The following is a 27461-nucleotide window of genomic DNA, read 5'->3' as shown; positions in this document are numbered from 1 at the left end:
AAAAAAAAAAAAACATTTTTTTTACAATTTTTTATTTTATTTTTTAGTTTTTTTTAAAAAATCAGTTCAGTCTCATTCATTGATAAATGAGCATAAAACTCAAATAACACAGAGCAAAAACTCTAAAGCAACTATAGCCGAAGCTACGAGGTTACAAGCGTCAAAGATGACGTATTATATTCTAGACTCAAACAAAATTCGTTAACTTATGACTAATTTTCAAATTAAACAGCAGATTTGCACCAAACATACTCAAACCAAAGTAGCTCTTATTCCTCAGCACTGAGGATAGAGAACCCCAAGCCAAAGCTTATCGTTTTCAACCCGAAAGTTAAGATAACGTTTACATCCACAACCCAAAGGTCTGAACCAAAACAACTTTTTATGTTATCATGTAACTAGAGAATGTTAAAACTTTTTTTTAAAAACTATTATTTTTGGCGGCATACTAATTTGGCCACTAAACATTGATTAATAATTTGGCCAAACAAAATAGAGATGGAAATAGAATAAGACAGCTACTGAATTGCCAAGCACCGACGAGTAAAAGAACATGAATTCACTTTGGTCCTCATATTAGCAAATAGAATCCTACATAGTTATTGTTGTTGTGCCCCTTGTAAGGATTCCGAAAGGATTGCCTCTTTCGGATCCCTTTTGCTTTGCCTTTGATTATAGCTTTTTTTTTTTTTGGTTATCTTTTATGGGCCAAGTCATTTATCTGACTCATTTCTATTAGTTTATTTGTTTGAGGAATTTCTTTTAATTTAGTCTATAAAAATAATATGTGTCCATTTTTTTAATAAGATGTGAGATTTACATGAGTTTTTAATAACATTTATTTTAACTTTATCTATACTATTAAAAAAAATATGTGCATCTTACATGTTAAAGGGACACATGTCACTTTTATAGATTAAGTTGAAATAAATTTTTCTAATCCAATTTGGAAGAAACCTATGTCCATAATTAAACGTATACATTTTCTATGTTAATGCATTTATCACACAATAATCAGGTGAAAGGGATAGATACATAACCAAATGATACTTTACTGGCTACTAATATCACAACCAAACACAATTTAAGAACTCTATTCAAATGCCTTAAGAGAACTCAACTACTCAAAAAAAAAAAAAAAAAGGAAAAAAAAAAGGACTCAACTAGATTTGCTCAAGCCATCAATTTGAAGAAAATACAACCCAAAAAAAAAAAAAAAAAAAATATTCCCTAAATTAATTGTTAATGCCTAAAACACTAACCTCAATATTCCTTCATTCCACAGCAATATAGTTGAAATCAAGCAAAATTAGTACAAGGAAACGAAAGATTCAAGCTTGGTAAGATATGTACGTGGGGTGATTCAATTTGATGAAGAACTCCAAAATAAGGGTGCTCAACAGTCAAAATCAAAATCATTAAGCTTCATTAATGCTTTCCTCTGTAATTTCGCCCTTTTTTTTGTCATCTAGCCTCTAGGATATCCTTATCCTGACAATACCCAAACAGAATTTTCATTCAACAATTTTCGCCGTTTCTTTGTTTAGAACGAGATTTGTTTTTTGGGTAATTAAAAGAGATGCAGGTTAAACCAATAAATAAATAAATATAGACCCTTATGCTACAACTGGATGATATTGTAACCAATTCGATTGTAACAAGAATCCAATAAACAATTGGAAAATTGTTTCCCAGAAATTCCAATTCACAATGCTCGGAGCAGTTGCAGTCTCCACTCCATTATGGCTTTCAGCTCCAGCTCCTTCGATAACCTGCGATTCCATTCCCAGAATTTGCTTTCTGAGAAGAATTCCGAATCCAACAGTGTCATTGTGCCAAACCCAGATTTTTTCTCTCTTTTCCACATACCCTCTCTATTTTTCTACCTACAGAGACGGTGTAACACAGATCCAATTCTCTCCAAATGCTTCTTCTTCATCTTCAGGTAAATTCATTCCATTAACTTCTTCGGTTGCATAAGCTTGTTTCATATTGTCATTTGTTATTTTCACTGAAGAAACAGCTATTTCTTTTTCTTGAGATTTAGTTGCTATGTGGAAGAAATAGCTGATTATGGATTATATTGCCACTTTTCTTCCTCATTTTCCAAATGGGTTTTACCCTATTTGCATGTGAAAGAACTGATAGTGCTGTGTTAGATAGTTAGATAGTTATCAAGTGATAACTCCCTCCATGTTATCAAGAATTCAAACCTACATTCAAGTAAAGATAAGGATAGCATTAGTTGTGATAAAGATAATATTAGCTAGCTATCTTACCTGTAGACCATTTGTAAATTGAATTTATATTTGTAATCTCTATGTATCTCCTGTAACAGTTCTATCTATATATACAAAGCCTTAACCACAATTGATGGTAAGGTAGTATAACCCAAACACTAGAGTTATATTTCTATCACTTAATATTAGAGCATTCCTAGACTAACATCATTTTTTTTTTCTCTCTGTTTTTGTGGCTGCTTCATCCTCTTCCGCCAACCCAATGACTTATCTCACCATTCCCTCTTCTTTCCCTCACAAAGTCATGCAGACCAATTATTATCTCGTTTGGAAGCTTGCTATCTTGCCTATCATCAAAAGCCAAGATCTTCAAGGCTATATTGATGGTTCTATTAAGAGCCCTCCTCCAACCATTACCTCCAAAGATGATGCCAGTGAAATTTCGTCCCAAAACCTAGCTTGGCTTCAATGGCACATGTGTGATCAACTTGTGCTCATCATCTTGATCTCCTCTCTCTCTGACAACATTGTTGTTCACGTTGTTAAGTGCCTCACTGCATGGGAATTATGGCTCATTTTGGAAACTATGTTCATTTCCAAAGCCCATGCTCGCTTGATGACAAAAAAAAAAAAAAAACATCATTACATTTAGAGGTTGCCATTCTCCGCTTCCGGTGACCTTTCTTCACGTCACCCATTACCAGCCTAGCCCCGACACGCCTCTTCTGATTTTTCACGGCCCAGCTCAGCGCCACTACGCCTCCTCTAGTCTCTCACGGGCACTTCCCAGCCGAGTCATATTCACGGTTGAGTCCTGCAAGGAGAAAGGACATAATATCATCATCATCCATTAGCTTATCAAGGGCAGCCAAGGTATCAACCAGCTTGGTGAATTTCTGAAAATTGTCAGTGATTGACATGCTTCCCTTCTTGAGAGTGGTAAGCTGAAGGTGAAGTGTCATCGAGCGAGCACGGGCTTTGGAAATGAACATAGTTTCCAAAGTGAGCCATAATTCCCGTGCAGTGAGGCACTTAACAAGATGAACAACAATGTTGTCAGTGAGAGAGGTGATCAAGATGCTAAGCATAAGTTGATCACACATGTGCCATTGAAGCCCAACTAGGTTCTGGGATGAAATTTCTCCGGCATCATCTTTGGAAGTAATGATTGGAGAAGGGCTCTTAATAGAACCATCAATATAGCCTTGAAGATCTTGGCTTTTGTTGATAGGCAAGATAGCAAGATTCCAAACTAAATAATTGGTTTGCATTAGTTTGTGAGGGAAGGAAGAGGGAATGGTGAGATAAGTCATTGGGTTGGCGAAAGAGGATGAAGCAGCCATAAAAATAGAGAGAAAAAAAAAATGATGTTAGTCTAGGAATGCTCTGATTCCATGTGATAGAAATATTACTCTACTGTTTGGGTTATACTGCCTTACCATCAATTGTGATTAAGGCTTTGTATATATATATAGATAGAACTGTTACAGGAGATGACATAGAGATTACAAATATAAATTCAAATTACAAATATGAATTCAAATTACAAATGGTTTACAGATAAGATAAGCTAGCTAATATTATATTTATCACAACCAATGCTATCCTTATCTTCACTTGAATGTATGTTTGAATCCTTGATAACATGGAGAGAGGTAACTGATAACTCTCTAAACATGCTGGAAATGTAATCATATAAGCAACCCACATTTTTTGTGCAAGGAAAATACAAAAAGTGGATGCCGAAATCTTCTGCTTTTGGGTGGTACTATCCAATATTTTGGCAATTAGTGATTTGAAATAGACATTAAATGGAATTTATGGAAATGTGAGGCAGTTCCAAGTAGTTGAGGGTAAAAGTTACGTAACAGCCCGTTGAGTACTGTGCCCAATTTAGTTGAGAATAAGACCAATGAATCTGAGGATTATTTTTGTAGAAGTTGTCTTGAGGAAATAGATTACAAAGGCTTTCAATTAGTCCGGATAATTTGTTTCATCCATGAACTTTGCTTGATCATGGTATTTAGCTCTAGTTTATCACCCTTGGTTCTGATATAGTTACAAATATTTTTGGTTCCTGATTTATTTTTAGGTAGAATGAAATTAGCACTGATTTATTTATAGCTTAATATGCGGTAAGAAAGTGATTCTCTACCGTTAATATCATATTTGATGAAATCTTAGTATGTTGGAAACCCTATACTATTTCCATGGGTTATGACGATTCGAGAAAATTAGAAGAAAAAAAAAAAAAGTGTCATGGCTTACTTCTAATTTTCTCAAATCGTCATGGCTTACTTAAAGAGTGTTTTGTTTTCTGTGAATTCTGATCGCCAAGGCTGTATCAGATACAATTGGGTGTCATCAGGAAGATGTTTGACGTTCAGTCTAATGTTACATTGGAGGGAGAAAATGATGGTAGCTGGATTGATATGGAGAAACTTGATACCAAATCAGTGTTAACTTGTGAAACCTAAGTAATGAAGAATCGCCTTCCTAAGAAGGCCAATGCAAGGGTTGAGTGAAAAGCTAACAGAAATGATGAAGATTCAAGGGGAGATATTGGTAACAATTTTTCATTTTGCATTTTGATGAAATAAAAGAATTGTCTTGTCTCAGACTCTCAATGAAGAAGGTTCCATAAACTTTGTCAATCTTTAGGACTATGCACTAGTTTCATTCCTTGATAACTCAGTTTCAAAAAGGTGGAATTGTAGGCATTTTTTACAAACGAATGTCTACTATTACTTGGACTGTCATCATGAAATTCCTCTCGATTGACCAATTAAATACCATGCTCATTTAAGCTAATTGAGTGGCAGTACCAAGATCAACTGTCACGAGAAGCAATAATATACTAAGTTTGGACATACGAGTTTTACTTTGCCATGTCTTTCAAAACCATATTTTTTGGTCGTATCTTCTATATTTCATTGTATATTCTGAGACATTTTTTTTTTTTTAAAAAAAAAATTAATAATTTAATGCTATTAGACAGTTGTTTATGTGACCAACTCTGAGTCCTTGCATAAGCTACCAAGAACTGTGGTTGATCATATTTAAGCTAATGCATGCACTTTAAGGTTTAAGCGTTAATTACTTTTAATTAAACATGAAATTTGCATGCCATGGTTCTCATTATGCCAGTTTGATTAAAGAAAACTTAGAGAATGTTTCCACTAAAAGTAAAAGATAATCCATCTTTGGCCTCAAAATTGGCATGAATTTGGAAGTTGGGTATATTCTTGTATTAGAAAATTTTGATGATAGCCCTGCAGCCAGCAGAAAAAGGACCTTGATTTCTTTGAAAATGTCATGTTTGATAGATTTTAGATGGCATATTTTTCCAGGTTTCTATTTTAGAGGACGGATTTTCCATATTTCAATTATTTACTTTTTATATTATAGCATCTGATCACTTGTTAAGCTTTGAATCTGGTTGCATGAAAACTTGACTTTTCCTTTCTAGAGAAATGGTCAAACTCTTAAATAAAATTTTAAGATGGAAGGATGAAAGAACTCAGCTTATGAAGGATTGGATTCCGATCGTTTTGCTAACCATATTAGTGAAGTAGAGGCTGATGTTATTTAAATGAAAAGATTGGAAGCTTTTGAGAGAACAGAAGTATATGCTATCACATTCTCTATTTTTCCTCTTTTTTTTTTTTTTTTTTTTTCTCAACTCTTAAATTGTATTCCAACAAAATTCTGACATCTTTTACTCTTTAAATTCTTGGCTGCAGTTGGAACTGCAGAATACACCGAGGAACCAACAACAAATGTGAAGTTTCAAAGGTCTCTCAGTTTGCCAGGATGCTCGGGTTCATTGTCGTTGCTTGGAACTGGTCAGTTTCCTTAGTATCATACAGCATTCATTTTAAGAAAAAATAAAGCTCATTCGTAGAACCTATGAAACATACATAAAATGTTAGAATATTGGCTATTATTGTCACTGTTTATATATACTTGCAATGGCTTATAAGAGAAAAAACAGAACAACAAAATATTGAAGAAGTTGGAGCTCTTCCTGTTCTTGTGTACTTGTGTATGGGAGCAGGATTATAGATATTTTATTTGAGGCAATTTTCGTTTGCTCTCCAAATGCAGGATATGACTGAGTTGTTCAAACCTGTTTTGAGAGATAGGCTATTGGTATTGACCGCATATATCTTATATATCTCGTACAAGGCTTCTTGTTATTCTTTCCATTGTAATTCATAATACTTGCTGAAAGAATGAAGGGACAATTACTTTGGAAAATGCCACTCGTTAGAAAACTTATGACACCACTGCATGAGCTGCAGTGTTGGTGGCTTTTATAATTACATTAAGAAAATCAATGGTTATTGGGGATCAAAAATATGATGAAACCTTTTTATCCATCATTCAACTTTGATTTCATGAAGTACTGTGGTAGTGCTAACCCTAAGGATTAGCATGATTGGTTGGGGCTCATTCCTTATAAAATGGAGGTCATTGGTTTGAAGTTCCCCTTCCCCTCTCTCCCCTAGGGGTCATACTCACTCATTAGAAAATGCGTGGCAATGATATTCTTAGCTGTTACATTTTATTCTTTCAATAGCTTTGAGCAATCAAAAGACTACTAAACGAGGAACTTGCTCTCTTCATAGCAATGTAAGTGTTTTAGTTCACCTTGAATACCTATGTGCAGGTGTAAGAAGTCTTTAGATTTTAGTAACTTTTTCTTGAAATGCTTTTTTTTTAACTCAAGTAACCCTACCGTTGTCTAGAGGGGTTCGAAGATAATTTTGATTGTCTGGCTGTGGAATAATTTCAGGATACAGGGAGAAAGTTTTTGCAATCATTGGTGTTAAGGTCTATGCTGCAGGACTGTATGTAAATCTGTCTATTTTAAATCAATTGAACGCTTGGAAAGGGAAATCAACAGCTGAGATTCAGGGGAGTCCTTCCTTGTTCAACTCAATTTTTAATTGTAAGGACAAAAAAAATATATATGTTCATGCTTTCTTGCTCTATGAGAGAGAGAGAGAGAGAGAGTTGTCGCAAAAGTGACTTTTGAAAGTTGATAGTGTCATTTTTCTTAATCACAGCTCCTTTTGAGAAATCATTACAGATTGTTCTGGTCAGAGATGTTGATGGTAAAACTTTTTGGGATGCCTTAGACAATGCCATCTCCCCACGAATCAAAGCACCCGCTGCCATTGATGAATCTGCTCTGTCCACATTCCGTAGCATCTTCCAAGGGCGACCCCTTAAGAAAGGAACTTTCATATTTTTGAGTTGGTTGGATCCATCGAAAATGCTTGTAAGTCTGACTTATATATGCAACATTGCTACAAGCGTGTTTTGTACATAGATGTTTGCAAACTTAAGGCATCTTCTTCTGCCGCGCCCACCCCCCTCGCGAAATTCTCTACACATTCATTCACATGGTTTTATAGTGATTTTGTTATGAACTGATCCATCAAGATTTATTGTCACTTTCAGGTTTGTGTCTCATCAAATGGGCTTCCATCTAGTGTTGATGCTGAGATTGAGTCAGGGAATGTGACTTGCGCTCTTTTTGATGTATTTTTTGGAAATGCACCCGTTTCTCCCTCCTTGAAAGATTCAGTTTCCAAGGAGTTGGCAACAATCCTCAAGTAGATGCGATGAGCTCGTTTCTTAAATTACTTGTTTTTCAGATATACTGTATGTAATTCTTGATTACTTGAGCTCCTGTCAATCTAATCAGCATATGTTTACCTGGCTGGGAAATTGTTGTAGAATTTGAAAGAAAAGGTACATTTCTGAACCATCAGAGTAACGCCCACTAGATTTTGGTAATGGTTTCTTAATAAAGTTTAATCTCTCGATTCCTTGCATATTCCCTCATACTTTTGCAGGCTAAATTTTGCAAGCAGTTGAGCAGCAGTTGAGCAGCAGTTGTTTCCCTAATTGACAAAGCTACAAGTTTTTGTTTTTAGACCTTTTTTTCCCCCTGTTCTGCCTAGTGCCAGGTAATTGCTCATGAGAAAAAACTTTTGCCGTCTGAGTCTCTTAAATCAATCTCTGAAATGCTGTATCACTATGTCAATGTATGGCATTTTGTTGGTCTAGTGGCTTCATTAGGTACTGGTGCAGAAGGTATTGGGGGTGGTGCAAGGTAGGCCCATTAGTTTGGGTTTGGAAATAGGTTGAGGTCTGTCCTCGCTTTGCAGAAGCAAGAAGACTCTCAATGTGAATCCATCTCTCTTTTTTTATTTTTTTAATGGAACTAGAGAAACAACAAAAACAGCTGAGACAACTAAAACAGTTGAGGCTGGGGGATCCTTTCCATTGTCAATGAGGATAGATAGCCCAAGTTGATGGTCCCTCGCTTTGCAGAAGCAAGAAGACTCTCAATGTGAATCCATCTCTCTTTTTTTATTTTTTTAATGGAACTAGAGAAACAACAAAAACAGCTGAGACAACTAAAACAGTTGAGGCTGGGGGATCCTTTCCATTGTCAATGAGGATAGATAGCCCAAGTTGATGGGAGATGAATGCTACCATAGTGTCTTCTGGAGGTAACCCATTTTACCACATGGTGGATGTGAAGTTGGCACTTCTGTTGACTTTTCTAACTTTCCAATTTGAGGAAGTAGGAATGGTGAGGAGGGTATCTGAAATGATGGCGGAAATGTTCTAGTTAGAAATGAGATCAGGGTTGAGGATCAGAATGATTGTAGAAGAGTCTCATTTTGAGATGAAAGATTTAAGCCTTAGAGAGACTATCAGTTGAGTGGCCAGCAGGGCTGCAAGGGCTTCTCCAATGCTGGGATCACAAGAGGGTCCCGAACCAGAACATACATGAATGATTTGCTTCTAAGAGTAAAAACAAATGGCTGCTTGCATGGACAAGCCTTCATGGATGACTGTCAAAAATGATCTTAAACACATCGGTTGGAGTGATAACGATAAACCTACGTCACCTCATCCTTCTCTCGATTTTATGGTATCAGACCTTTATTGCTTACGCAGATTTATTTCGATCTCTACATGGAGTAGGCTCCCATTTTTGAACAGGAGGGTTGGTAGACTTATTTTCCAGAGTGGAGAAGTGCTCCAAAGAGACTTTTTTGGTTTGTCTTGCTATTGTATCATGAAGTTAGCTGAGAAAGCTTTGTCGCAAACCTGACCGGTAGAAAAGCTTGATATTATGTCTAAACCATGTCTTATATTCTAAGTTACGGTGATGCTTGAACTTGAGAGGTACTTGTAGATTGCGACTGTACTTAGGGGCATTGGCAGAGACTTCTTAAGAAGATTTGTATTGTGACTTGATATGATTTAAGTCAAGATGGATATTTGTGGACATGTGACTTGGAACATATCAAGTCAGTGAGTCTATTTAAGTTGCTTTTCCTTTCTTGTTTTTGGTTGGCACGCATGGGTATTTTTTAGCCAACTTTCATAACCGACTTTGGTTCGTTTGAAAGGAGTGATATCAGAGAGCGTGATATACATGGAGAGAAACTAAGAGGGTTTTTATTTTTTATTTTTTTCGCTCGTGGCAGGATTGCACAAGAGAGAAGTTCGTACTTTTGTTTTCTCATTTGGAGATCTTATATGTAATAATGAGATATGAGTGTATTGTGGTTTTTGGGTTCCGAGTGATTTTCTATTCCATTTTTTTTTAAAGATAATTAGGGTATATGGGGCTTTGCCCCAACTAAATTTCTGGGTCATCGTGCAAAGCACCCCTTCACACAGGTCAGGTAAAGCTCAAGCTTCCACTCACAGGCGTGACCCAAGAAATTATTTGTACTAAAAGGGAGTTGAATATTTGACCTGATACATTAAGAAGCACCAAAGCCAAATGACTTATCACTTGAGCCAACTCATTAGGGTTAATTGTATTCCATCTTTGATAGTGATTTTCTTCGTAATTGATTCCGTCTTTGTACTTACATCATATTAAAGAAACCACCTAAATCTATAACAATGCAATAGAATTGCAGAAGCTGCTTAGGTCACTAGGGCAATCAGGACAGATGTCTTAAACTAATAGCTTTGCTTGTAGAAATTGTCATTAAGAGAAGATTAGCAATCTGTTACAACTGTGTCTGATTTTATCTTCTCAAGCATCTTGACAACCTCAGCCATTGTAGGCCTCATGGAGGGCTCTGGTTCAAGACACATCAAGGCAATGTTGAATACGTTGTTAATCTCATCCACTGGACAATTTTCTAAGCTACTGTCGAGTACATGCTCCTCCCTCTTACGTTCAACAACTGCCTTCACCTGCTCAAACATTAACAGAACAATTTCAAACAAATTGAATCACCATATCAATCCTTTAGAGAGGTGCAACATTCAAGCACTTTGCAACAAACAAATGCTTTAGACATTTTTAATTTAATTAAGCGGGTCAGACCTCTCAACCCTAACTCTCTAATTTTATATTAGATTTGTATCGGGTTTGTGGGTTATGTCAAAACTTGTCAACCGTACTTTCAGCCAAACCTTTTGGGATAAGTGACGATTTAACATAATATTATAGTCCGAAATTCTAAGTTCAAACTCTGAATCCACAATTTAATTCCCATTAGAATTATATATTTCATGTGCTTAAGCAATCTGATAAGCGGGAATTTAACAGTAACTTACCCATGACACAAGCTTAGTTCCCTCCTCCATAAATTCTTCATCAGTTGGTTTTTTCCCTGTCAAAAGCTCCAGCAAGACAACCCCAAAACTGTAAACATCCCCTTTTGCCGTGGCTCTTCCAGTATCAAAATATTCTGCAGAACATAAGTGATGAGAAATTAGTATTACTAGGCACACAAGATCCAAGATCAGGGGAGACTAACTATAAAGGCTTGGTGGTTGATACCAGGAGGCAAATATCCAAAAGTTCCAGCAACAAATGTAGAAACATGAGTCTTGTCTGGTTCCATCAATGTTGCCAGGCCAAAATCAGACACCCGAGCCTCCATGTTCTGATCCAACAATATATTGCTTGACTTAATATCTCTGTGAATAATGTGAGGGATGCAATCATGATGAAGGTATGATATTCCTCTTGCAGCACCTACTGCTATTTTGTATCTGGTTGCCCAATCCAAACCCTTCTTGTTCACAGCTCTTCCTGCAGTACCATAGTCTACTGTTAGAGCAAAGGAAAACAGAACATAAATGGAAAATTTAAAACAAACTGGGTTTATGTACGTGTGTGTGTGTGTGTATATATATATATGTGTGTGTATTTTGTGTTAATATGAGTGGGTTTATGTGTGTGAAATGAATGTATATAAACTCGATATCTGTTTAAGATTCGAGTTAATTTAACTAAAAACTCAAATAATAAATCTTAACAACAATTAAATAATTAATAATTACTATGAATTTATAAATAAATTAAACAATCGCGACATTTACTTCATATATGAAATCAATAAGTTGAGCTTGAGTTTGTTTGACAAATAAATGAACATAGCTTGAATAAATTATTTAGCACGGTGATAAGCTCGAGCTCGGCTCGTGTCTGAAAAAAAAAATAGAACAAACCCAACTTGAACATTCAATACTCGATTCGATTACAGCCTTACAAACAAGTTTCCATGTCAATGAACATAAGAAAGAAAGATATTAATTCAGAAAAATATAAACAGAAAAAAAAAAAAAAAAAGCTTGGGTTTGAAGCTAGAAAAGCATACCATGCAGGAAGCTGTCAAGGCTTCCATTAGGCATGAGCTCGTAAATGAGAAGATTATAGTGAGAAGCAGTGTAATATCCATGAAGAGTTACAATATTGCGGTGCTTTATGTCTCCCATTGCTTCCAACTCTCTCTCAAAACCTCGATCTCTTTCTGCAGTTCCCCTACTCAGTCTTTTGACAGCAAATGCTGTTGATTCATTCACAGCTAATCTGTAAACTGTGCCATATCCTCCACGCCCAATGATGTCCTTGTTGCTCAGTTTCAGTGTCTTCTTCAACAACACTTCAGATTTCAGAGACTGCATCATTGGAGACCTGAACATCACCATCTTCCCACCTGCATATGCCACGGAGACAAGATTCCAACTCAGAATCTCCGCTCTGATATCGTGTTAATTCTGTATATAGATGTATATACCTGAGAAGCCATCTTCATAAACCATGTGCCTTCTTTTCCATCGCCTATAGAGGAGGACTGAAATGATGATCTTTGATATAACAAAAGCAACGCAGCATATTGTTATGTACAGTGCTAAGACCACAGCATTTCCCATTTACAAATTAATAGAGCTTCAAGGCTAGATGAAGTATTGCAGAGACTTGGAAAATGTCTCAAAATTTGATATGGAAAATATCCAAATAAAATGTTAATTGGAATCAAAATATATATAATCAAGTTGAGGGGTGAATGAAGGGAAAGTTTATGAAGGAAGCAGCTAGAATGGTTTTGATAAATGATCATTTGAGACAGATGGGGGGCTCTTAGCTTTATTATCACGTGAGGAAGGGACAGCTTTGTTTTTGTCCGTGTACCTTTCTTGACATTTTCATTTATGTACGTATCCGGGCATGCCGACTCCATGAAACATGCTACATTTTAATTTGGTAAGTACGGACCAGAATCTCTAGCAATTTTTTATCTGAGTAGAAAATATGAGAGAGTTTATATGAGATTTATGTGTCCCAACAAGTGAATGGGTTGTGTGAAATTTATTGGAACAGATAGGGTTTATAGAGACTTGTTCACATTTACTGTCTGAATTGAGAGAACTTGTATGAAATGAGATTTTTGGCAATTTTTTAGTTGAATTGTTAGTAATCTAAGTAGAAAATGTGAGGGAGCTTGATGAGGTCTACCTGTTCCAACAAGTGAGTGAGCTGACCAAAACTTATGGAGGCAAATGAATTTTATAAAAATTCTTGTATATTTACTGTCTAAATTGCTATCAATCTAAACTAAGTTCGTAGTATACTTTATTGGGTGAATGTATAATATAATATAATATAATGTAGGTGATATTCACATGTAGACAATAAGTACAATGGAAGGTACTTTTATGGATAATGTCATGTGGCCGCAAAAGTTGAATGCATGGAACACGGTGGGCATGATGAGAGTGGTGAAAATGGAGCAAAATTCAAAGAAGGGTGACAGCACATCCCACCAAAAGGTGAAGGGCAGCAAGAATGCAATCATGTGAGATTCTACGCTGTAACCATTTATTCTTTACCACCTGTCCGGCTGTCCTTGCCCTTTGTGTCAGTTGAGAATTCACGAACCCGAAACAACATCCTCTTTTAGGGATAAGAACACAACATCATCATCAGTTTGGGCAAGTAAAAGCTTTTATAAAACTTCAATTAGAGCAGTAAATTGTTGGGGTTTGGGCTTGGTAGGTTCGGACTTGGATCTCAAAGAACGCATGTCATTTTATAAGACTGAGTATGAGAAATTTCTTTCAACTTAATAATTTGAAAGAAAACTCTATTGGTCCAAATCCGAATCCCTTATTTTCCGGACTTTTCGTATTTGACCCCGCCAACACTTTCCGCTCCACCACCAGATCAGCACCCATCCCACCCACAACACTCACCACACTCCTTAATTCTCGCACAAGATTGTATAACTATCTCTCGTGGAAGGCTCAGGTAAGTCCCACAAGTTCACAAATTTTTTGGATTACTTGTCCGCCGTTTATCAACCATTAAATGTAACTGCTTCTCCTTTGCCTTTTTGTTATGAAGTTCTTATTTCTTGTCCTCAGCTCGAGTAGAAGCTCGCAACTACGTTCACACAAACTGTTGTCATATCATTCAAAAAAATTTCAGAAATTTAGAATGAAAGAAGACTGCCCACAGAAAAATGAGGACAATGTGATATTTATACTCTAAGATAGTCAAATATTTTTGCTAGGGAAAAGAAATCAGAAATGCAATTCACAGCCTCACAGGTGAAATTGGTGTACAAGGACTCACAGGTGAGTGGCTTCTCTGTCAAATGGAGGAGGATATTGGTTGGATTAAATCGTTGACTAGTCAACACTTGGTTTGGGAAATGGGGGGAGTCGTTAAACGCACAGTGTTGGCTTCAGCACTCCAGATCTGTCAAGACATCGAAAAGATTTTAGATGGGCGGCCGATATTCCATTGAAGAACCTTTTCCATTGTGTGCACGCAAGGCAGTAAACTTTGACTGGGTATTACTCAGAAAAATAAAAGGGAAAACTTTAGAAACCTCTGATATGAACTTTCTTTTTATACCACCATTCTAGAGTTTTTAAACTCTAACAAACTTTAAATTTCTTTTAATTACACTATTATGTTAGGATTTTCTGTTAATGTTTTTATCAAAATGCTCAAAATACCGTTGTTTTTGTTTAATTAAAAAAATTCTGAAAAGAAGTTGCAAAAAGCACTTTTTCATTTATTTGTTTTTTTTTTTTTTTTTTGTGTCTGCAAACAAGGCATAAGATGAACACCAAGATGACATCTCTGAGACGTGTTAAGAAATATCTATTTTATTACTAGCTTCAAGAATGAGATATATGTACTTACATGTACATGATAAAAAAAAAACAAGTAGAAGTAGATAAAACCTAGAGAAACCTCCTCTTTCCGGGAAGAGATCCTAACTATCCCACAGTCCAGGCCACTTAAGATAATCCATATTGAACAGCTCCTGCATTCCTGTGAGCAGCTACAGCAACAGCTGCAGCGCCAGCTGCACCAAATTGTGACTGTGCCTGCAGCAGTTTTGCATCGATGGTAATTCGATCATTCAACTGATCTCCCTTGGTTTGCGGTTGGATATATGGATTAGTGTTGACATCCATTGCCATGCCCGAGGCTGGTTTGGCTGTAACATTGCATTGTTGGGGTTTGGCTTGTGACAAATCTCTCTCCTCCTCAAACCCAGATTTCTCTTGATTCGCCGTGTGAGTCTTTAGAAACCACTGTTGAGTTACTGCCTGAGGAGTAAGAACTGCATTTCTATCATACATCCTTGAACCATATTCATCTTTCATACTTCTCAAATCCTCATAAGGCAGTACTGGTCCCACAACTCTACCAGGCTTTGCTGTTCATAGAAAACAAAAAAAAAAACATCACAATCACACTAGAGAATCTGGGCAGATTTCAGAACTCCCTCAAACATGGCATTATTGTTGCTTGACAAAGAAAGGAAGCAGAGAAACAAACATAGAGAATGCCACACCTATTGGAACCCTTGGTGGAGGCCGTGAAACTTTAGATGGATTTCCAGAACTTGCATCCATTGACCTAAAATTCGATGAAGCCTGCTCTGCAATTTGCCGGTTCTGATGCGAAGTCAAATTTTTCTGTGTGCTAGGAGGAATTGTATTTGAGTGAACAGTGGACCTGCAAATAAAGTTCAGTAAACCACACTTATCAGGATATCCTATAGCAAAATCACAATATTCCTGTAGCGGTAAAATCATTCCAAATTTAACCCTTCCATTACTGAGTTAACAATTAGACTCGTTTGTAGTTCCACTCTTCCAAAAGGCATAATTTGCCCTAATGTGAGGGAGCCCAGGAAGCATGGGTGTGTGTGCACACGAGCACACACAGAAAGGCCGTCTATGATGGCCTGTTGAGGGTTCCACTCACATACTTTCCATGTATGGGGGAAAAGCCTAGGCAACACAAACACTCGCTGAAGTTAGATTGAACTTGTGCCTTTACCGTGGGAGAGAGACATGCTTCCTCTCTAAAGGATAAACCGGTGAACTTTTACCACCATTTTCCTCAAGATGTGCAAACTGCTTTCTGAACTGACATATACCACTGCAATGAAGTAACATGCAACAAATCACCATAAAAGTATAAAAAAAAATACATTTAGAAGAAGAAAAAAAAAAAACACGCAACAGTTCTCAGTGAAAATAATTTTTAAAACCTAGGATATAGGAAATTTGAGCCTTCAGTTCCATTCACGTAGTCTTTGAGCAGCTGAGGATGGTATTCTAGTATCTCTCGGTATATTAGTTCTCTGATGTCCTCCTTTATCACCCTTCTTCTCTCAAACTCGAACTCCAACTTTGAGATTGGCTGAGCAGAAGGTTCTCTCTCAACTTTGGCAAGTCCCTTAAAGTAAGGATCAGCCAATGCCTAAGAAGATAAATAGAAAGAAAAGGACTATGATATTATTTTGGGCAAGAAAAGGCTTTAGAAAAAAAAAAAAAAAAAAAAAATCATTAAGAGGCTTCATAGATATGCTGGCTAGATGAATCTCAGACAGTACTCAAACAAGAAGAAAAATATTGAACACAGACCTCTTCGGCAGTTGGCCGATCCTTCGGATCAAATGCTAACAGCCTCTGCAATAAATGGAGTGCAAGAGGATCTGCATTTGGAAATTTCTGTTGAAAGGGCACAGGAGGTTTTTTCCTCATTTCTATCAAATATTTTCGCGACTTCTCATTTCGAACCTGGATATGCTCAACACAAATCTAATATCAAGAGCATCAAAAAGCAATACTATAACTTGCATAACAACAGAGATAAAGAGACAGAGAGATGTATCTTACCGCTGAAATGGTTTCTGGTGAAGGTGTCCCAAGAAGATCAGTGATCAAATCTAATTGATGAATAATACTTTTACCAGGAAATAAGGGCTTCCCCGTCAGTATCTCAGCGAAGATGCAGCCAATACTCCATATATCAATTGCAGGTGTATACTGTAAAAAAGATATAAGAACAAGTCAGACTAACAATTTATTTTTACCAACTAAGAAAGTTGACACTGCAATTGAACTGTTTCAGAGAAACTGGCATAACCTGACACAATTACCTGAATGACAGATATGTAAACTTCCAAGACAGTTCAACAGTCCTCCCTGAACAAGAATTATTATAATCTAGGCATTACTGCTTACTATAAGCACTTAGGAGACATTCTAAAAATGTGATTTTCAATGTTTATACCCATCTTTTCTGGATAGAGGATAAACTACGTAGAGATGCTAAAAGGGATGGGATAAATAAAGAACAAATATACCATACTGCTTATATCATACCCATTCAAACCCTGGTCTAAAATCTTTCCGCTCATAGGTGCTCGATACGCATGTATAAAGTCCTAAATAACTTCCAAATACAAGATTGGAGTGAAGTTGCAATTCAACCAGCAATCAATTGAACTTCAATGAGTCCAGTACATTATAACATCCAATATGAGTTTCCACTTCAAACTTCATGCCACATCACCAAAATTAGGTTTAAGTTTTCCACTGTTTTCAATGGTACTAAACAAATAACTGATATTTAAATCTCTAATATGACTCGTTTGAGATAATATGGTGAATGATGTAAGAAAAGTGCTCCTGGATACATACCCATCAAACTCAGTAAAAACTATTCTAATGTGCCTCTGAAAAACGCTTTACTAAAAATTGAAGAGTGGTAAAGATCTCTGCAAAATGAATTAACCAGAAACAATCATGCAAGATGATGAATTCTGGAAACCGAGAGAATGTCAAGACTATACAAAACAGCATGCATAACAAATTAAATCCATCAACATAAATGACATGAATTTGGGAGATGCTATCCATCTGCTAACATAGGGGTAGTAAAGCAAACGAGGAAACTGCACATAAGCTGTGCATGGAAGACAAGCCATATACCTTTGAGAAAAATGATCCACACAATTCCGGAGCCCTATACCATCTTGTGGCAACATAGTCCTGCAAAGTAAATTGAAAGAAACAGCATAAAAGATGACGCTTCACTCACTACTGGGAATATATATATCAGCCAATGCCTGCCATAAAGCTAAATATGTAAGAGTATAGGAAAACAATGTACCGTCCAAAATATTGTTGTTGGCATATCACTAAATGCAACTCTTGCTAATCCAAAGTCACAAACTTTGAGTTTGCAATTTGCATTTGCCAATATATTTTTCGGCTTAAGATCTCGGTGATAAACATTTGCTGCAACCAATCAACCTAAAACATGTCAATGCCCACAACAGATTCCAGACAACCCACCCACCCCAACAAACATTAAAAATAAAACTAAAGGGAAAAGCAACAACCACAGAAGGAAGCACATAGAGCAAGAGCGCACACACATGCCAAGGAAATTACCAGTATGCATATATTTCAATGCACGTAGCATCTGATAAAGAAAAAACTGATGGTGTTCATGCGTCAAGTCATCATTAGCTTTAATCACTTGGTGAAGATCAGATTCCATTAGCTCAAAAACAACATAAATGTCTTTGAACTCTCTCTTTGATGGTGGCAACATGATGCGCTTAATTTCAACAATATCAGGATGCCGTAAGAGCCTGAGCAACTTTATTTCACGCAGGATCCGTATAGAATCAGAGATGTGCTCAAAAACATCATGTATTTTTTTTATTGCGACTTTTTCGCCAGTATGTGTGTCAATTGCTGCACAAACAACTCCATAGCTTCCCTTCCCTATAACTTCAAGAATTCTATATCGATTTGCATCACCATAGTCAGTAAAAAAATCAATCTCCTTCAGGTCCTGAAAAATGAAAAACCTAAGTCAAATTTGTGTGTATTATTTGGATCTTAAGTCAGATGATTTAGTCCAGACAACAAATAACTATCAAAGAATTAACGCTATATACAGTGTAAACAGGGAATTAACCCTTTCTCACTAACCATACAAAACTAAGAGTATAAGGCTAGCAGTGCACAAAATTCATACATGCACTACAGGTCCCCTAAACTAACCATACCCACAAGAAAATAGCCTGAGATCAACAAAATCCAAACATTGTTCTAAACAATAATTTTCAAGTATTTCAGTGTTTCATGATCCTTGTCGCAAATCCAAGTTTCCAACCTCATCGGTCAATCACATAGCCAAAATGGGCAACTTTCAATGATCCATAAAATTTTAACTCAAAGCATTAATTTTGTTTTAAAAAAAAAATACAGAATATATGAGCTCCCAACAAAAAAAAATAATAATAAGGGAATAGAATCTGGCACTAGAGAGAAATAAAGCATAACAATTTGCGGTAATGAAGTATCAACCAGTAATATAAGAGACCAGATCCGTTTCTTGGAATTGAATTACAGAACCGTATATATAAAAAGAATAAGAAAGCCCATAAAGAAATCCACATAAGACAGAATCAATAGTTTGCTTTTAGGTCCTAGCAAAAGCACAATTGTTTATCCAAATCAACTGAATAATTGTTTATCCAAACCCATCAAAATCAAATTCTTACGGCCGACACACATCAATCCAACACCCACATGTTCATTTAAAGATCATACTGTTCTTTTAAGTTTGACCATAATTTTGTTTTTTTTAATAAAATAAAAAAACAACAAAAGAAAAGAAACAGAATCAACACCCTGTAAAGCTATATTTGGCACAGGTTATGCTTCACAATATCCAGTAATTCAATTTTCTATTTTTATTTCTCTTTCTTTTACTTAGGTCTGCTCAATTTACATCCTACGTTTTATTCATCGTCTTCGATCACAAGTATAAGCTTACCTAACAACAACAACCCCCCACCCCAAAAAAAAAAAAAAAAATCAGTCTTTCACATTTCCCAGCATGCACTTTCTCAGCAACCAAACAGATCACAACCCCAAATCAACCAAATGGCGAGAGACAGAGAAAGAAAGAACGAGAGGGAGAGGGAGATAGAGAGACCTTCTTTGGCTGATTTTGCAGCATATTCTTTGTTCTTGCTTTTTCTTTCAGATCAAAATGGAAAATTTCAATAATTGAGAGCAAAACTTAACCGCATTTGCCCCAGCAAGACCAAATCCGGATCACGAGCCCACAGTCCGCCCTCAGATTTCGCCCGAAACGCTTCTTAACGCTTCTTTACACACATACACCACATCCAAATCTCAATCCCCCACCACTGAAATCCCAGATCCACCAGAAACCTCCCCAATTACCAATAAACTAGTTCAAACTCGACCGAGAATCGTCGAATTTGAGTTGAGAGCCACGAAATTGGGACAATTTGGGGATTTTGAGTGCCGCACAAACCCTAGTTTAAATAAAGAAACTGGAGTAGCAGTGACACAAAGAGAGAGAAGAGAGAGAGAGAGAGAAAAAATGAAAGGAAGGTGTGGTTTATATACGTGGGAAGTCTCATGGAGTTCTTCCTTATCCACTCATTTTCAAGCGCATTTTGTAAGAGGATCTCGCTTGGATGCTGCACTGCCTTTTCTAGCGTTTTTTAATGCTTCATATTTTAATTTAATTTTTATTTTATCAAAAAATAAAAAGCGAAAATGAAATTAAATTTGACTCGGTTTAATAGCACGTTTTATACTTTTATGTTACCTCATTTTACTAGACTGATGTAATAATTAAAACGCTAATAAGTATTGTCACATTAATTCAGTAAAATTGAATGAGACATGTGTAGCATTTAGCGTTTCTCTTTTTTAAATTTCTCTTCTTGGTCTTAAAATTTTCCATCAACTATTTTTTTTTTCAAGAATTATTTTAAAAAAAAATTAAATAATAAATATTTAATCATATTCGTATTTATTATCTTATTTTTATTTTTCAAGAAAAATAAATTTATTTTAAATACTTTGTATAACAGTTTAATTGTAAATTTACAAAAGGTTTAAACTCTATGCGCGTGAGAGTAAGGCTGTCAATTTTTGACACCATTTATAAACTCAACACAAAATTAAGGAGTTCAAGTTTATGTGTTTAGCCTATTTCATTAAATAGATCAAATTATGATGGATGTATTTTTACCCTAAATTAAAACTTACAAGAACAATGTAAACAGTTAGCAATCCTAAATGTTGTCGGTCGGTTTCGAATCATCTTATATTCATTACTCGACACGATATTTAGGACTGTCAATTTTTTACACGACTTACGAATTCAATATGAATAAAATACAAAATTAGTGGGTTAAGATCGAGAGTCTTACCCGTTTAACTAAATAAGTTATAGGGTAAAGTCCACTTAATCTTCTTAAACTATCACCCCAATGACAATTTATCTCTCAAACAATCAGTTACGACAATTTACCCTCCAAATTGCCAAAACAATGACAATGTACCTCCACCCAATGCTAGCAAAATGATGAAATTACCCCTATAGAATTTTTAATAAGACAAAAAAACCCTTAAAATTTTGAAAAAAAAAGTATAAATTTTAATATTTTTGTTTTTATTTTAGTAAGGGTAATTTCGTTATTTTAAAAAAATTATGGGTACATTGTCATTGTTTTTGTAATTTTGGAGATAAATTGTCGCAATTGATAGTTTAAATGGTAGATTACTATTGGAGTGATAGTTTGAGAGGGTTGAGTGGAATTTATCATAAATTATATTAAGATTGACCTATATAATCTTATACTTATTTTTCAACACGATCCGAACACAATACACGAACACGAATCGCTACCCTTCCATGAAAGGAAATGTGAAAATCATATGTAATTTTTGGTTTTGGTAAAGGCAAATGTTTTTTTTTTTTTTTTTTTGACATGTCCGTATAAGAGAGGGGAGGGAGATTCGAACTAGTGACCTTCACTTCATTAAGTGTGGTCCCAGCCGATTGAGTTACCTTTTGGGAACAAAGCAAAAGTTTTTAGTTGTATTTTAAAGCAATGAGTATCGCTTAATTGTTTATAGGGGTGGGACCTACTCGTTGCTGCTGGGAAACGAATATCCCTACAAAATTTTTAAATATATACTTTTTTATAAAATTTCCGGGGTATTTCGTTTCCCCACAGCATCGTATGCGGCAAAAATACCTCTTTAGTTAGTTTTTTAAGGTTTATTTTTTATTTTTGTCATAATATATGAGTTAAGAATTATTCTCATAGGAAACAATTTAAATATAGCCAATTTGCCATGACATAAGTTTCTCGAGGGATTAAATATATCTATTTACTTGTATATTTATATAATAAAGGAAAATGATAAAGACACAACTTAAACTCAACTTTGGCCAAACTTTTCTCTTGAAAGTCCACATACCCCCCTCAAACTACTACTCAATTGACAATGTCCCCCCAAACTTTAAATTGCGACAATGTACCCCTCAAACTACCAAAACATTGTCAATGTTCCCCTCATTGACGAAACTACCCTTAGTAAAATTTTTAAAAAAATATACTAAAATTTAATGAAAAACCTAAAATAAAAAAAAAAATCTTTTTACTAGAAAAAAAGATAAAAAAGTTCATTTTTTTTTTTTTTTTTTTTATAAAAATTGAAAATTTTTCGTTTGTTTTTTTGTTTTTTTAAAAATGTTTTATTTTATAATTTTTAAATAAAAATTTCTGTTTTAAAAAAATTAAAATATTTTCGTTTAAAAAAATAAAATTTTCGTTTTATAAAACATATTTTAAAAAAATCTAAAAAAATGAAAATTGATTTTTTTTAAAAAATAAAAATGTCGGTTTTTTTTTTTAAAATCGTTTAAAAATTAAAATAATATTTTTAAAAAAATTTAAATTTTTCGTTTTTTAATTTTAGGGGTATTTTTGTCATATTGATAAATATATAGGGGCATTTTGATCTTTTTGCTAGCTTTGGGGGGGATATTGACAATGTTTTATTAGTTTGGGGGGTACATTGTCGCAATTGAAAGTTTGAGAGGGACATTGTCAATTGGGTAGTAGTTTGAGGGGGATATATGTGGACTTTACCAATTTTTTTTTTTTTTAAAAAAGGAAAAACTTCACTTTGGTCACTGAACTTCCACTCAATTTTACAAACCCCTGAACTTTCAAATATCTAATTTTTGACCTCTAAACTTTCAATTACTCTCAATGTGGATCCCTCCGTCAGATTTTAATACATGATGTTTATACCCCTAACTTTTGTATAAAATTTCAACTTTCAAAACGTTTTTTTTTTTATTTTAAAAAAATGAAAATCAAGGACATTTTGGTCTTTTCTTGTATTTTTAATGGCTAAAATTAATGGAAGGGTTCTAATTGAGAGTAATTGAAAGTACATGGGTCCAAAATTAGAGATTTGAAAGTTTAGGGAGGTTTGTAAAATCGAGTGGAAGTTCAGGGGGTCAAAATGAAGTTTTTCAAAAAAAAAAACCTACGTGTAGAGGAGAGAGAGCCTTAAACTAGAGAGCGAGAGAGATTTGGTCTATAAGTTAGACCAAGGTTGGGTTTAAATTGTTGTTGTATCACACCTCTTATATAAATATAAGTTCACCCTCACACTAAAAATCCTAAATCCGCCCCTAGTTGTTTAAAAGTAACCATTTCTTTTTAATTTTCGAAGTCGTAATCCACTCATCAATTCGTTTGTAATTTAGAAATTGGCTTAAGAGTGTTTCTTATCACTACCCATTTGAGTATAATCCAATTGAATGGCAATATATTTTGTCTAATTGGCTATAGATTAGTGTGATTTCAAGAGATTACGATTACATAAATGATTTTAATTTTAATTTATCGTTTTCAGATTGCCTAAGATGAAAATAGCTTTTGAAAGTACATCCCTCCCTTCAATAATATATAATTCAATCAAACATATATATATATAACTTATAAAACGGCCTTGTGGGTGATCTTAAAGGTGATGATTCGCCCCTGAAACTTGATGGTTCTAAAGGTTTTTTTAGTTCTAAGAGCGTGTTTAGAAATGTGATTTTACAGGTTAAAAGTACGATTTCAAATTAAATCAGATAAAATATCTCGTTAAATAATGCATTTTGTAAAAATTACAATTTAAAAAAAAAAAAAATTATATTCTCAAATTAGAGCTAAGGGTTGTGTTTTAAAAAAGGAGGATAGTGAACATTCAACATCCTCATGTCGAACAGGGTAGTACACTAGTACATTTGAAAGGCCAAGGGAAACGACTAGTTCATGATTAACAAGACGTTTTCAATATTCTAATTTTATATTGGTTTTTATGGATTATCTGCCTACAAATGATTTGAAAATATCAACATGTACATGTGTTGAGAAGTTTTGAAAAATAGAATAGGAAAAGTAACTTTTACAATAACAAAAGAGAGAAATTCAAAAAGGGGCTCAAGTATACATTTACAACATGTTGATTGCATTTGCTTATGGTCCACTTATGTTTGCAATTTAAAAAAATGCGATTTGAAAATAACGATTTTAAAATGTGTGATTCGAAAACGTAATTTTTAAAAACGCAATTAAACACTTGACAAAATTGCAGCTAAAATCGCAGTTTAGCTTTTAAAATTCGGTATTTTAAAAAACGCAAGTTATTACCTGCGATTTAAAAACATAGAAAATATACGTTTTTAAATCACAATTTTTTAAAAAAATGCAATTCCAAACAGTCTACTTTCTATGATTTGGTTTAAAATCGGATTTTTTATCTATGAAATCGCCATGCCGAATGCACCGTTAGTGACTCAGAATTCTACTTGTAAAATTATCAAATTCTATAGCTTTGGTAACCCAAAGAAAACTTTGACCAAAGACTCATCAGGTTTGGATTTAGTTAGCAATATTAATTGGATTTAGTTCAATTAATCTTTTGCTGCAATTTTAATGTCAAGTCATAGTTGCAGCATCTCATGAATTTTACAGATATATAAAAGAAAAAGGTAAAAATGTTGGGGTATTATACAGATCCTCTTATAGGTGTATAATGTAGCGCCCCGCCCTTAAATAAATTGTTGCAGTGAAAGAATACCTATAATAATTTTTTTTTTTTTTTTTTTAATTTTTTTTTTTAATTTTTCTTTTGAATTGACCTTATAAACTCAACAATAAAACTAATTAGAGCTACATATAAGTGCTTAAAGAATGGTCGAATGAGCCAGAATAAAAATCATAGTAGAACTTTTTTCTCTCTAGCCCAATCCTAGAGGAGAAGTATTAGTTTCTCATGATCTCTGGTGAGATTAGTGAGAGGATTTAATTTTGTCAACAATTTCGAACAATGGCGGAAGACCTCTCAAATCTCTGGGCAAAATTTTCTTTGTCTGAGGGAGAGGATGCTGCGGTCGAGATCCAAGAAGTGGATGTGACAAAGGTGGTCAGGCGTGGACTATCATGTATCGTGGGGAAATTGCTGTCGGAGAGAGTAGTGAGCAAGGAGACTATCAAAACTACACTCAAGCGGTGGTGGCGCTTAACCGGGGCTATAACCTTCAAAGTTCTAGGCGGGAATTTATTCTTGATTGAATTTGAACATGTAAACGACAAGAAGCGAGTCCTAGAAGGAAGACCCTGGGTATTTGAAGGAAACCTTTTTCTGGTGGAGGATTTCGATGGCCAGTCATCGCCTTCAGAAATCAGCTTTGATAAAGCTGCTTTCTGGGTAAGAATGATGAAGCTTCCTTTGGCATGTATGAGCAGAGAAGTGGGGATCAAAATTGGAGCCTCTGTTGGGCTTGTTGAGGAAGTCGATACTGATGGAGATGGGATTGGATGGGGGGAATTCTTACGAGTGAAGATTTTGATTGATTTATATAAACCTCTTTCCCGTGGTCGGATGATGAAATATGAAGGGAAATCTCACTTGATTGGTTTCCAATATGAACGATTACCAAAATTTTGCTTTCATTGTGGTGTAATCTGTCATGGGCCAGAAGGGTGTCTGAAGAGGAAAACAATGAAAAATCAGGAGGACCTAACTCAATTCGGACCTTGGATGCGAGCGCAATCCCCAACCAGGAGCGGCGATCGCATTCAAGACCGGTATGTAGGAAGATTTCCACGACAGGAGGAAGAAGAAAGACTAAGAAGGGCGGACCAGGTGGGACGCAGAAGCCGGGGCCGGAAACGGGGAGGAGAGGAGTCCGGCGAGGGCGATGATGATGGCAAGCAAAATCGGGAAAGTAATAAATGCAATCCCACAGAATATGCAAGCCATTATGATGACGGGAATTGTGGGAGAAATGCAGGGCTGTTTTCCAGCAAAAGCCAAACAGGAATGGAAGGTAATAAAGTGGGAGTTATGAAGGAACATTTTGAATTTCAATCTACTAAAACACCGGCGCAGGGAAAACTATCTCAAAAAGGAAAGAATCAAGATGCCATTAAGGGACACATGCTGGCAGATTTACCCTCTTATAGTAACCAACGCTTGACAGCTAAGGGTACGTGGAAGGCAAGGGATGACATGCAAAATAAAAATCAACCCCAACAGGATGTGGGCTTTGAAGATGTATTCACTAAAGCTGGGGGCCCATTCACCGGCCTGGTTTTAACGGAGGTTGAAAACTCTCTGCGGGTAACCAAGGAGAGGAGATTGTCGGGAAAAGAAAAGAATAACAGTGACCTGGAAGGGACTCTAGCACCATGGAAAAGGAAAAACAGAGATGAGATGATGTCAAACAATGACCTTCAAAGCACCCCTGAAAACAGTTCTAAAAAACGAATAGTTGGAGATGGAGACAAAATCATCAGGAATGCAACAGAGGTATGTTCCGGGATTATGGATGGTGACTCTTATGATGGTTCGGGGATGGCGGTGGCTGGAGACCAACCCCGCCGACCGAAATGAATATATTAAGCTGGAACTGTCGGGGGCTTGGGAACCCCCGAACAGTTCATGACTTTTGCCGTATGGTGAAAGAAAAGCGCTCAAATTTAGTCTTTTTAATGGAGACTAAATTACGGAAACCCAAATTGGAGATAATACGTTCGAAGGTGGGATTTTCTAACATGTTTGTAGTGGATTGTGTGGGGAGAAGTGGGGGCCTGGTTTTATTTTGGGAGGAAGGATGGGAGGTGGAGGTCCAAAACTATAGTCATAGACACATAAATGCTATAGTTCACGACCAACATCTGGATTTAAATTGGAAGTTCACCGGTTTCTACGGCAACCCGGACCCGACAAAAAGAAATGCAGCTTGGGAACTATTGAAACATTTGGCTCATTTAGCCCCGGACCCGTGGTTAGTTATTGGTGATTTTAATGAAGTCTTGACAATGTCTGAAAAATTTGGGGGAAACACACGACGACGTCATCTCATGGAAGCATTCCGACAAACGTTAGAGTTTTGTGGGTTGACTGACTTGGACTATAATGGTCCAAAGTTCACTTGGAGCAACTGCCAAGAGGGAACGGCACTCATTAAGGAGAGGCTTGATCGAGGGCTTTGTAATTTAGCATGAAGGGACTTTTTTCCAGACTCACAACTCTCTGTGGGGGCAGCAATAAGTTCAGACCATGCTCCTTTAGTGCTTTGCCAAAGTGGGGCTGTTACAAAAGTTAGGAGTGGCCCTCGGTTTTTCTATGATGCAAGCTGGGCAGTGGACACAGAGTGTAGGGACATCATAAAAAACTCATGGCTAGAGGAGG

The 27461-nt window shown here is 35.8% G+C and overlaps 3 protein-coding genes across 4 annotated transcripts; 1 reads left to right on the top strand and 2 right to left on the bottom strand.

Annotated features, from left to right (window-relative positions):
• The first annotated feature begins 1383 nt into the window (after positions 1-1383).
• On the top strand, positions 1384-8088 carry LOC132175213 (fatty-acid-binding protein 3, chloroplastic). Its single transcript, XM_059587084.1, has 5 exons — positions 1384-1945; positions 5984-6085; positions 7039-7194; positions 7313-7527; positions 7710-8088. The coding sequence occupies exons 1-5, from the start codon at positions 1711-1713 to the stop codon at positions 7866-7868; spliced, it is 867 nt and encodes a 288-aa protein (XP_059443067.1). The 5' UTR covers positions 1384-1710; the 3' UTR covers positions 7869-8088.
• A 2072-nt stretch (positions 8089-10160) lies between these two features.
• On the bottom strand, positions 10161-12607 carry LOC132175212 (receptor-like serine/threonine-protein kinase At1g78530). The gene is made up of 5 exons (XM_059587083.1): positions 12323-12607; positions 11903-12241; positions 11080-11334; positions 10854-10987; positions 10161-10487 (listed from the first exon to the last, which is right to left on the bottom strand). The coding sequence occupies exons 1-5, from the start codon at positions 12456-12458 to the stop codon at positions 10287-10289; spliced, it is 1065 nt and encodes a 354-aa protein (XP_059443066.1). The 5' UTR covers positions 12459-12607; the 3' UTR covers positions 10161-10286.
• A 1993-nt stretch (positions 12608-14600) lies between these two features.
• On the bottom strand, positions 14601-20306 carry LOC132173814 (mitogen-activated protein kinase 19-like). Of its 2 annotated transcripts, none has more exons than XM_059585426.1 (10): positions 19861-20306; positions 18300-18708; positions 18016-18143; positions 17835-17894; positions 16737-16886; positions 16482-16658; positions 16106-16317; positions 15892-15993; positions 15401-15564; positions 14601-15262 (listed from the first exon to the last, which is right to left on the bottom strand). In XM_059585426.1, exons 1-10 carry the CDS (start codon positions 19882-19884, stop codon positions 14838-14840), a joined length of 1851 nt encoding a protein of 616 aa, XP_059441409.1. In that variant the 5' UTR covers positions 19885-20306; the 3' UTR covers positions 14601-14837. The 2 variants fall into 2 exon arrangements, with proteins under 2 accessions (XP_059441409.1, XP_059441410.1); XM_059585427.1 differs by having other exon boundaries at positions 16482-16637.
• Positions 20307-27461: the final 7155 nt, after the last annotated feature.

The sequence above is a fragment of the Corylus avellana genome, chromosome ca3 (assembly GCF_901000735.1).
Source record: "Corylus avellana chromosome ca3, CavTom2PMs-1.0".
NCBI lineage: Eukaryota > Viridiplantae > Streptophyta > Magnoliopsida > Fagales > Betulaceae > Corylus > Corylus avellana.
The sequence above is the reverse complement of the archived record's forward strand: the minus strand, read 5'-3'. Positions and strand labels throughout refer to the sequence as shown.

Bases quoted from the DNA above. Each gene is read 5' to 3' on its own strand.
- LOC132175213 (XM_059587084.1), top strand. From the start codon at position 1,711: ATGCTCGGAGCAGTTGCAGTCTCCACTCCATTATGGCTTTCAGCTCCA. The intron at 6,086-7,038 runs GTCAGTTTCCTT...GAATAATTTCAG, and splicing joins ATTGTCGTTGCTTGGAACTG to GATACAGGGAGAAAGTTTTT. The intron at 7,195-7,312 runs GTAAGGACAAAA...TCTTAATCACAG, and splicing joins GTTCAACTCAATTTTTAATT to CTCCTTTTGAGAAATCATTA.
- LOC132175212 (XM_059587083.1), bottom strand. From the start codon at position 12,458: ATGGGAAATGCTGTGGTCTTAGCACTGTACATAACAATATGCTGCGTT. The intron at 10,988-11,079 runs GTATCAACCACC...TATGTTCTGCAG, and splicing joins TTTTGGATATTTGCCTCCTG to AATATTTTGATACTGGAAGA. The intron at 10,488-10,853 runs GTAAGTTACTGT...ATGTTTGAGCAG, and splicing joins GAACTAAGCTTGTGTCATGG to GTGAAGGCAGTTGTTGAACG.
- LOC132173814 (XM_059585426.1), bottom strand. From the start codon at position 19,884: ATGCTGCAAAATCAGCCAAAGAAG. The intron at 16,887-17,834 runs GTATATGGCTTG...TCTTTTTTACAG, and splicing joins GTGGATCATTTTTCTCAAAG to TATACACCTGCAATTGATAT. The intron at 16,659-16,736 runs GTAAGATACATC...TCTTGATATTAG, and splicing joins CACCAGAAACCATTTCAGCG to ATTTGTGTTGAGCATATCCA.